The sequence below is a fragment of the Nuphar pumila genome, chromosome 9, assembly GCF_984573655.1.
Source record: "Nuphar pumila chromosome 9, dmNupPumi1.hap1.1, whole genome shotgun sequence".
NCBI classification, from domain to species: Eukaryota; Viridiplantae; Streptophyta; class Magnoliopsida; order Nymphaeales; family Nymphaeaceae; genus Nuphar; species Nuphar pumila.
The window spans coordinates 109,130,289-109,142,376 of record NC_143257.1 but is presented as its reverse complement, the minus strand read 5'-3'; the positions used below and the strand labels follow the sequence as shown (position 1 = coordinate 109,142,376).

The 12,088-nt window shown below is 31.6% G+C and overlaps 1 protein-coding gene across 1 annotated transcript in view; it reads right to left on the bottom strand.

Annotated features, from left to right (window-relative positions):
- Window positions 1-10,609: 10,609 nt before the first annotated feature.
- Window positions 10,610-12,088, bottom strand: part of LOC149828837 (chaperone protein dnaJ 10-like) — a 76,327-nt gene continuing 74,848 nt past the window's right edge. The window contains exons 6-10 of the mRNA XM_090017755.1: window positions 11,809-11,967; window positions 11,543-11,721; window positions 11,379-11,459; window positions 11,125-11,289; window positions 10,610-11,024 (exon numbers count right to left, since the gene is read on the bottom strand). Of these exons, the coding sequence (XP_089873881.1) occupies window positions 10,917-11,024; window positions 11,125-11,289; window positions 11,379-11,459; window positions 11,543-11,721; window positions 11,809-11,967 (692 nt within the window). The 3' untranslated portion in view covers window positions 10,610-10,916. The remainder of the gene's footprint in view (window positions 11,025-11,124; window positions 11,290-11,378; window positions 11,460-11,542; window positions 11,722-11,808; window positions 11,968-12,088) is intronic.

Below are 12,088 nucleotides of genomic sequence, written 5' to 3'. Positions count from 1 at the left end.
AGCCATCAGCAACTCCTCTTTGAAGCCTCCACGCCCAGCAGTTCAAGCTCTATCATCATACCCAACATGCCAGCACCTTCGACGATTTCAAACCGTCTATCGGTGTAGCATCCTTCCCCAAGCCAAGGTAACAAGCTTCCTTTTTTTATGTTTTACATGGACTTAGGGCTATACGAATGAGGTGGTTCATTCGTTCAATGGATGAAGCCCCTCATTCTGAATAGCTAAAGCAAATTTCAAGCATGCTTCCCCGATTATTTTCTGTTTTCTTATTATTTCTCGTATAACTTTCATGTTTTAAACAGCATGTTTAGTTCGCTTTTTATTCATTTTATTTAGTTAGTTGTCTTATTGAAGTTCCATTGATAGTTTATAAATTTAAATTCATGTGTGGTGTTCAATTATAATTTCATATTTAATTTTCTGTTCAAAAATCCTAAAAATATTATTATAGTTGTAGTTATGTGTCTGTGATATTCTGTCAAAAACCCAAGTTCGTTCGGATTTTAGAACCCACCTAAACTGATCAAACCCTACATCGAGTTTTCTACCTTTTTGAACTTCCAGTTTGCGCTTTAGCAGACAAGAACCTTCGGCACCACCTATGTGGGAGATTCGGACTGTCCTTCAAAAATCACAGTGGATTTATAATTAAATCTACTAATGATCTGGAAATTTTGAGGTTTTTTTAAGTAGTTTTGATCTTTGTCAAAAATCAGATTTCCCAGACCTCTGGGAAAATATCGATTTTCCTTTGTCAGGGTGTAGAGAGACCTTAATGCACCGAGTCCGCTCAATCCGTAGCTCGTCTGCAAAAACGTTTAACACAAAAGTTGTTCCTAACATATTTTTCTGTCATTTCCCAAAATTTAGGGATTTTTAGAACTGTCTAAGTATTTTTACCAAAATTTTATTTTCTGTCTAACAGATTTCAATATCCCGAAATTTCAGAGATTGGGGTCTCTGATAACAGTCTGCCCTTTTCCAAACCGTAACACAAATCCTAATGATGTAAAAAGATCAAATTTTCCTATGTTTGTCGGGAACATTTTCCCACAATTTCAGCCTTTTTCTCATATGTTTACTATTTTCTTACATTTTCTATAGAAATCTGTCTGTTTCCCCCAAATCCTAGAGTCGTCGGATTCCGATCCGACTTGCCGGAGTGGTACAGCTCCGACCATAGGTCAAAACCAGAAAGTGTAAAAGGCAAAAATCTTTGCCTAACTGTCTTATGTCACCCCATAAAATGTGAGAAATTTTTATGGAAGTTTGATATCCGAAATTCCATTTAGAATCAATATTTTAGGCAAAAATCACAAAAGTTAGGGCTTTTATTTGAATTTCATATTTAAAAATACAAAAAATTAGATTTTCGAGCTCCATTCTGTTTTTAGGGTTATTTTAGGTGTCTATGCCAAATTTGGATTAATTACAAGTTCATTTGAGTTACATGTTAGTTTATCTTTAAATTCAGAAATGAAAATCAGGCGAAAATCAGGTTAAATTTGATATTTTATGATATTTTCACCATTTTAGGGTTTTATTCATGTAAATTAGCATGTATAATCATATTAGGGTTAATTTTAATCTCATTTGTATTTCATATTTTTCAATTTTACGAAATTTATTTCAGAAAACCCTAGTTTCAAGGCCATAGTCTTGTTATCATGGGTATTTTGGTCATTCTGACCTAAATTTCAAAATTTCAATCTTTAATTTCATAAATTTTCATGCATATTATCATATTGTATTTGATTTATTTCATTTGATTTTCAAAAATTTTGAAATTTATAAAATTTCTTTCAGAAAAACCTGATTGCAAGGTCATCAGGGGTATTTTGGTCATTTTAACCCCAATTTTGGATTTTCAAGTTTATTTTTGAAATTTATTCATTATTTATTATGTTTATATCAAAGGGGGTATGATTTTGGGTTTATATATGAATAATATTTGATAATTTCCAATATTTTCGGATAAATTCAGAAAAACCTACATTTTTGTGCTAACATTGTTTTCTAGTTTTGCAGAAATATTCGAGAAGAAGACTTAGTTTTATTCTTTTATTTCAATTCAATGTAACATCAAATGTAATGATTTGGAATAAGAGTTACTTTTCTGCTTAGAATAGGACTGCATTGCATATAGTTTAATTTCAGCAATTTTCAGTATTTGATGTATCATTCATGCACATTTTTTCAAATTCACTATGGTTGACACGAATGACACGTGCACAAGTTCTTATGGAGTTTATAAACTCGGTGGGATTCGTATTTATGGTCATAGTCAGAATACGAAGAAAATCAAGATTTATGATCTTCATATTAGCCACATTCAACCTACACTATTAGGCTTACTTCAAAAATGCACTGCATTTCTCAAAATTTCTAAAGGATTTCTCAATTCCTTAATTGAAATTCCCTTTTCAAATTCATATTCATTCATTCATATCATTCAAATTTCATTATTTTCAAGTTCATTTTCCAATTTCAATTTCAGAAAAATCAATTTTCTCAAGGTTTTACCAAGTCTTTCTCAGGATTTGGTTTTCTCAGAATTCTAAGTTTTTAAATGACATTTCAAATCATTTCCTAAGTTCAGATCAAGATTTTTCAATATTTTAAGATTCTCAAATTTAAAAAACCCAAGTTTTCAGAAATCGATTTTCTCAGAGTTCCCATTTTCCTCAGAATCCATTTTCCATTTCAAAAATCATTTTCCAATGAGCTTTCTTGATTTTCTCAGAATTCTCAAATCCATTTTCTCAGAAAAGCAATTCCAAATCTCAAAAATCGATTTTCCCAATATTCAAGTTTTCATGAGAATTCATTTTCCAATCCAATTTCTGATTTCCAATGAAATTCAATGATTTTCCCAGGAATTCCATTTTCAAGCACTTTTTCAATCATTTTTCAAGCATATTTCAATTTTTCAAACAAACATCATATTTTCTCAAACTTGCATTATTTTCAAAATTTCATAACACAAGCCTGATTCTCTGTGCATTCTAGGAAAAATAGAGCATAATTTAGATATTTGAGTTAAGTTAAAGCACATAATTGATTCTTGGTTCAATTACCCCTGGTGAAGGCGCCAGGAACAGTTGAACCTCGTACCGACAGGCGGATCCCATTCCACGGAATTTTCCCACAAATTTTCAAATCGGAGGCGAGTTAATTTGCAAAACATTTTCAAAACTTTGGTCGAGTTTGACTCGCGAAATTCATTTCTCTCTCGCAAGAGAGGGGGAAAATTTTTGCGATGATAACACCTTGGAAAATAACTTTGCTTTAGCGAAGAGATTTCGGATCTCTTTCATGTTTCATCGATGGATCAAGAGCTCTTTGTTGCACTTCAGTTTTTGTTCATGTGTTCAGTATTTTATTCACTCATATTCGCAACAAGGTACAGGATTTTACATTGTTCAACATATTTAATATTAGTATAGGTCAATTCAAGTATGGAATCATGTTTCTATGGTTCGATTTAGGTTGTATTAATATTTAATTTCACTTTTCTAATATTTGTTTTAATTCGTAGGAGCGATTTAGCCCATTTTTTGGTGAAAAATGATTTAGATTTGTGTTTAAATTTATGTTATAAGTTAGGTTTAATATTTAAAGCATGTTGAATATATCTAAGCATGAAGTTAATATGGTTTTCATGGGTTAGAAGTTTGTTTAGAGGTTTTCATAAACCCAAAATCCTTTTTCAAAAATCGTTTTTAAGAAAAATGCATTATCTTAAGTAAAAAAATTGGATCTTGTGTTTACTTCTGTATTTATAGCATACTTAAATGTGTATATGCATAAATATGTTGCAGTTTTTATGAATCAAAATTATTGTATGTATGTTCTTAGAGTTTTTGATAAAAAATATAAAGTCCATGATGTGTTTTCTTGAAAATTACATGTTTTATATTTGTTTTTGGATTAGCCTTAAAAATAAATCTAGTTCTCCAAATCGATGAACCCATAAATCCTAAAAAAATATGAAGATGTTTCAGACATATAGAAGCAATCCCAAAAAACAATTGGACTCAATTGAGTTACAAGTTAGGAGATACGACCTCTACAAATTGACATGATTGTCTTGACAAAAAATCTGAGTATGCTGCATATTTTTGTAAAATCTAGAGCTCCCAATATATTCATGATTTATGATTGAGATTTTTATGTGTGTTAGTTTGTATATTGAAGAACACATGATAAAGATCTTTTGTATTGATTCATTATGGTTTGGAAACCATTCTAGAACCTATAATTTTTGAAAAAAAGTTTATCAAAGAACATAAATAACCTGTATTGTTTGAATTTTAATTCTCTTATGAGAAGGAGTTTAGTTCTGATTTTTTTAGCTTGTGTTTGACACACCTAGCTAACTACAGTAAAAAATTCATAATTTATTTTGTTCTATAAAATTGTTGGATGCTATATCTTTGAAAAAATATAAACATGTAAGACTATTTTGTGAACAAAAAACAGTCGGTGGTTTCAAAATTTTTATTTTCTGATCCAGAATGAGTTTAGATTATGGTTTTTTCCTATAGACAGCTAACATGTATATAAATCTACATAAAAAATCCTAAAAATTATTTCATTTAGTTGGAAGTATGACAAAATTTACACTGATAGAAAGAAATATTTTTTTTAGAATTTTGCATGTAAATTGTTTTGGCATGTTTGCATGTGATGTGTTGAATTGCATGCATGTGATGATTTCATGTTTGAACTAGGTACATTATGTGTAGCATGATGATAATGTTTAGTATAATATGATATTATATGTACTTATGATAATTATGTATAGCATGTTATTATGGTATGTGGATTGTGAATTTGATAAGTTGCATAATGTGTAATGCTTACTTGAATGCATGAGATGGTTCTAGAGGTAAACCGGATTGTATTGTGGCTTATGGTTGAGCTATATAGGGCTTATTAAGGCAATATGATGGTGCAGTATTATTGTAGTGATCATGTGAATACATTGTTTATATTGTAATATGATGCATATGATTAATTTTACTTGCTGGCATACAATGTTATACTGTTATGACCGAGTGGGGTAGTAGCCCAATCAAATTATGCATGGTGATGTACATGTTATGGATGTGTGGATCCATTGTTATTCTTGTGGAAAGAACATATGATAATTTAAAAGAGGTATAAAAGACCTGAACAGTGTATTAATAATTTGATTCCTTGGTTGTCTGCTCATTATGGTGGGATCCTTGGATGGTGGTCATGAGGGACTGTGAGGATACTAAACGTCATGGGCATTGTTTAACCCAAGAACCTGATATGAAGGTTCGTATTCATAGCCATGGTTATAGAAGATGGTGATGTTGGTTCATTTGTAGCATATTGGTATACCAAGTAAAGTGGCTTCGAAGGATGTATAGGCCTTGTCGTCTTATTGTTGGGTGATTATGCCCGGTGTTTTGATGTTAGGTGAAGATGCTCAAAGTCGATCGAGGAATATGTGTGGGATCCTAGTGCATAATAAAATATTATTATGTGAAATTAAAATATAGTTGGGATCTACCTTAGACCTCAAAAATGTTTACTCGTGTCAGTATTTGCGGGTAGTGGTTGAGATGAAAACTTATATTGGTTTGCATTAAACATGTACATGCATTCAAAAGCAACTGTCAATAAGGAGATAAAAGCTATCCATGCATCATATTTGCTTTGGTTCATACATCGTATATGTATTAGTATAAAAATCATATATGCATTAATTCTTATATCATGTAATATTGTAAGTATGATTGAATTGGTTTATGTTGCAAGCATATCTAAATTATTATGTATGCATAAATATTTTTTGAACTTGACGTTTGGTAGATTTATGTTTTATTCCTTACTATTGGTAATGTAAAATTTCATATAAGAACTGTGAGTTTTCACCCGTTATTTAACATTTTTCATATGGTGAGGCTCAAACTTAACTGAGTGGCTCGATAGTTGAATTGGCTTACTAGATATTATGTGATTTATGATTGGTTTATGAGTTCTAAACATTTGAGATTGATTTAAACTGTGTAAAGTTAAAGTTTATTAAGATTAACTATGGTTTGAATTATTTTATTTTAAATTATGTTTTGAAATGGATAGTTGGTATGGTGGATATGAATCTGTAATGTGCCCCAAATCTGTGGAATATTTTTCTCATTAAAAAAAAAGGTGTATTTCATTTTTGTTTTAACAAAAGAATCTTGTCTATAGTGTTTCTTTCAAGAACTGAGTTCTAGTGGGATATTGAACACTAATGCTTGCATATAAGTTGACCTCCTAGATTTTAATTTGGTTGGAGCAGAACCATAGATCAGTCCTAACGTTATTCACTTTATTTTGAAAATATATATGTATATATATATATATATATATATATATATATATATATATATATATATATATTTCGAGGTGAATTTGGTCTCTGTTGTTTTTTATTATGGTCTTTTTTTTCTTTACCTCCTTATCAGCGGCCTTTCTCATTTTCTTATAGAATAAGATCATACAATTTCTGCACTTTGTGACATCATTCTAAAAAAAGAATTATTAGTAAAAAACTAATATAACTTATCTCTCATAAATATTATAAATATGGACAAGCCACATACATGGGTGAAGGTCAATTCTTCATTTTTGCCCAAGTATTATATGTACGAAATGACAAATATACCACAATCATACTTGTAACAATCATATTCTAAGTCAACAACATGTACAAAACATTAATCAAATTAACAAACATATAAGCAAAGTAATTATGCATTTTCTTGTTGAGAAATATCATCCACAAATGAGACCATCCACTTTGAGTAACAGTCATAGCACATCCATGCTGCAAAAAAACTAGCCTGCAACAAAATATTAAACCTACCAAGTTTGAAAGAGCAATAAGATCATGTTTAAATAAGTAATCTTAACTTACTATATTGTTGATGTTCTTATCTGTGCAAGTTGTGCTACGAATTGAATTGTATAGCTTGAACTTCTTCTTCTTCTTCTTCTTCTTCAGGTTCATTTTCCAAAAACCCAATGTTTGTTGCATCGGTTATAAGGAAATAAGATATGTAACATAAATCAAGTTTAAGGTCGCTTTGGGTACCCCAAAATTATGTTTGCTACATACACAATATTGTCCAACATATACCTTGTCAGCATAAAACCAAAGACAGCATATTGTCAACATTCAAGCATCCACAGGCTCCCTCTTGCTGCCCTTTAGTTGTGATTAGTCAATGTTTGCAAGTTAGTTTTTGTTAGTCGGTAGTAAAACAACAAAAACATCAGTTTTCATACTCACAAAGAAATAATGAGTAAGGTAAAGGGTCCTTGGCAGATTCTTTTCTTTTTTCATGTCTTGATTGTGGGTTTTTTTAGTCTTTTTATGAATCTTGTTAAATGTTGCATATGTGGTACATTCATTTTAAATTCATTTGAGTATACATACAAACATAACAAAAAGAATAAACAAACGGATGTGCAAACTTAACACTTACGTCACTTATCATCAAAGTATCTTCGTAAAATTCATACCCTTTCATTTCATTTTGACTTTCCTCACCATTACCTTGGGCACTACAATTGATTCCTTGCTTGGGGCTAGGGATTTGAACAACTTTCTGCTGTCACATTTTCTTTTTGGTTTATAAGTACTCTTCGTGAACTACCTAAGATATACATAGAAGACATAAGATATTGGAGCAATTTAGTAAAAAAGACTACATAAATACGAAGAATTAATTCATTAAACAACTTCTAACGAATACACATTTTTCAAACCATTAGTACTCTAACATATTGTTATTTGTGCTTCCTTCTTTCAGTTGTTTATATTTTCGTAAACCATTAATACAAATTTATGAATAATAATGAATATATGTGATTTTAACCTAATTATGCTAATTTTCTATGACTTTAAACATCCAAAATTTACGAAATATTAAACCTAAAATATTTAAAGAACAATGATGAAAATCATAATTTACATCCTTAAAGTTTGAAAATTCATAAAGTTTGACAAAAACTAATATTTTTTTGGACCACTAAGAAACTCTAGATACGATCATCAGTGAGACGGTAGTGTAATTTAACAAATACAGAGGTCATCATTAACTACTTACGCAGAAAACAAATATGCATTATACCAACACAGTCAACCTTGGCCCCATTACACCAAAATAGAAACACCAAAAAATAAATAAATGACAAGCAAACATACATAAATCATCTACAACACAAATATATATTTATATATATAAATATATTTAAAAACTATAAACATAGTAAACCCTAAATAGTAAATCATGTGGAAATATTAAATAAAACACAAGACATGCAAACAATCACACACAAATACGCATAGGCCTGGATGATGCTCATTTCTACAAAAAAAAAAGTTTCTAATGAAAATAAAACAATATGCATATATATATATAGTGGTCAGAAATAGTTGCCAAAATTTTTGAAAAATGCAAACATGAAAGAACATTGCATTCTATAGGTACAAGATATATGTGATTTTACTAAGGTATTTATAAAGTTACGATCATAAGGAGGTGTGCAAAACTTGTTTTTATATGCTTCCTGAAGACCACAAGAAAATAGGTGTGAAGATACATTTGAGTGACGATTAGAGAAAGGATAAAGGAGCTGTGCACATTATCCTACGACTTTGGAATAAATTATATGATTTTACTGAGGTATTTGCGATTTTACGATTAACAAAGAAGACCGCATAAATAACATAATTTTATGTGCTTCTTAACAGAAAATGAATGTGTGAACCTCCTTTCAAGTGGGAGTTTGTGATACCCAATAAGCAGAACAATATATTATGCAAATTTTATGAGTTTCACACATGTGAATGGTAAAAGGGTTCTAACGAAGTTGACTATTTACAATTTTGGTCATCGGGCAGATTTTGGCAAATTATGTGATTTTTACGAAAATGTGCCATTTTTATCATATAGTACGATCTTTTTCATAAATAAAACATGGACAAACAAACATAAATTATCCACGACAACAACCAAATATAAATACAAATAAGGCTATTAAATATATATATTTACAAAACAAAAACCTTAAGCATGTAAGAAAACAGATTAAACTCACATTTAGACTAGGTTGCTAGAGTTGACCGAAAGACAGAGAAGTTAACCAAAAGGATGTCACAACATCGTGAGAATCCTGTAAGAGGAATTTTATAGGAATCATTGTAAAGGAAAGAAGAAAAAGGGTTAGGTTTCTTACAAGAAACATACATAAAAAATAAAATAAAAATAATTGTAATGACTTTATATATGAATTAAAAAATATGTGAATATAAGAACATTCACAAAATGACATTGAGAATGGTTTGTGAAGGTCATATTATATTTGTAAACATACATTTAGAGTATTTAATTAAAAGAGGTTTGCACATTTTGAAGACATTAGCGAATATGATTTGCACATGTCGTAACTATATTTGCAGGCGTACGTTGAAAAATATAGTTAAAGGTTTGCAGATTTTTTGTGATATTCACAAACATAATTTGTGAAAGTCATATTGTAGTTGCAGACGTACATTGAGAACATTTAGTTAAAGAAAATTCACATATTTTGAATAACATTCACAAACATGAGTTGCAAAGGTCATACCATATTTGTGGTTCATACATTTTAATTGACATTGCAAAAATGATTTGTGATGATTGTACCATATTTGCAAATTAACAAAAATGTCCTTAAAAATTCAAAAATCAATGATTTTGGATATAAAGATTTCGGCAAACTGTGAGGCAAAAAATGTGTCATTTTGCAAGATACGGTCATTTTTCAAACACAATGTAGTCCAGACTCCAAACATCATGTTCAAACACAATGTATAACTTGAGGGTCAAGAATTCAACTGGTTGGATGGTTGTGTAAGCAAGAATGAAGTCAGGAGTTCAAATCTCAATGTGAACTTAAAAAGAAAGGTATTTTTTAAAACGAGTAGGCTCGTCCGGCAAGGGTTCATACGAGCTCAAGCTCAGATTGCACTAGACCGAAATGTCTGTTTAACTAAACTATCGGCAGCCTATGATTGCTAAGACTTTTTACAATTTGATACTAGAGTTTTTAAGAAATAACAAAAAATAAAGAAAACTGAGGTTTAGCTCTCTCTCTCTCTCTCTCTCTCTCTCTCTCTCTCTCTCTCTCTCTCTCAACCCGGGGCAGAGATACATGTAACTTAACTAAAATGTGAATCTCATACGTTATTTTGGGTTAGTTCTAAGATAAAGTGTGTTTATCTCAAACCCAAGTATGAGCCCACGACAGATTAAATTCATTTATCTGAGGTCCAAGATATTCACACCCATAGCCAAAAAATTCATCCGTCCAAGCATCTTCAAGGGTGAAAAAATCAAAAGTTGTTTCTCTTTCCTTTTGGTGCGTGAGTTGATCATGAAGAATTGCAATTCCCCCTAATTCAAATCAAAATGTCCACAAACAACTTTATCCAAGGCAAGTCCCAAAAAATAAAAATTGCTAGCTCAAATGTTGGTTTTACGCTGACCAGCTGTTCAGATACGTATATAGTCCCAAGGGCAACATAATAATCAGTGCAGAAAAAAGAAATGAAGAATTCTTCTATAAAACACATGCAGATAATAAATATTACAAATAGATGAAGAAAATCATCGATAAGTTGGACGCACGATGCCAATTTCAACCCTGATGAAGAAAGGAGAGATCTCACTCATTAACAAACAAGAGATACATGCAGGGCCATAAGGTCACTACTAAAATTGCTTATACCTGTCCACCACCTACCTCTCCACAATCGACTACCCTAATACCCTTCCATTTTACAGACTAATCTTTCCACTGAAACGAGGCAAGATGTACAGTAAGAAATAATACAGAAAGCACACTCACTCCCTCCTTGTTAACAAAGGCTGCCTCTGAGCACCAGGAGGTGCAGCCGGTATTGGGAAACTATTCTGGGATTCAAAAGCAAGTGGGCTTTTCACATACGGGCTCTGTTACCAACAAAACAGTACATTATGAATACAAACTATGCAGAGGATGCTCCCAGAATTTCTAAGAGCACTAAAGATTAGAGATAGATCTCAAGTGCACCTGAGAGGAGGCTGAAGCAGCCATATAAGATGGATATTCTGAATATGAAGCCTTGGGTGATGAATCTGGAAAACTTGAATCATTGTTCTGCTCATTTTCATTCAATCTCTGTCGTCCAAAGTTCAATGTATCATCAGGATCCCTGCAATTGGCTGATTTTGCAGACTGCAAAGCAACAGATCCAGATGTTGGTAATGGAAGAATTTGCCTTAATCTAATTGTAATTCCTACTAACAGATACCATAAGAAACCACCTGAAATATTTTTCCAAGAGCTTTCAAACCCTTTGCACGAGCTCGAAGCTCTTCTTTCTTAACAGAGTTGTCCTGAAGCACCTGTTCTTAAACATAGATGGCCAATTTCAGCAAACAAATACAGGGCCATTTCATTAAGCACAAAAAAATAAAATAGAACACACCATTTGACAGACACGAGAAAGTGTTGCTTCTATGTCGGCCACATTAAGCTTCCACAGAGAATCTATCATAACTTTTTTGTGCGCCTGTAGGTACCCTTCAAGCTCTTCTTCTGTATAGTTTCCCTCTGCATTCAATTGACGCTTCATGTCTTCTTGCAGCTGGATCAGAGCAATTGCACCTGAAATGGGAGAAAAAAATAAATTAAACTGGCAGTTTCCACGTGTTGGATATGGCAATATCTAAAAGAGTTCAAAAAAGCCCTTACCAGTTGCAGCTGTCACTTGAGATTTGATGAAGTGGCCTTTATTTCTGAACCATTCAGCAATGAATGGAACCCCCAGATATTTTACCGTCTTTCCTAGCTGTTTTGCAGCCTGTCTTACATATATGTAGCCGATAGTGTTCAACATACCAACTCCAATAGCTGTTCAAAAATACATGTCTAAGTAACAGAAAAACTAGACAAACTGAAATTGGAAAAAATGCGTCAACGAGTGGAATCTCACCTGTTCATGCATTTTCAAGTAGATCAGACTGCACAAATG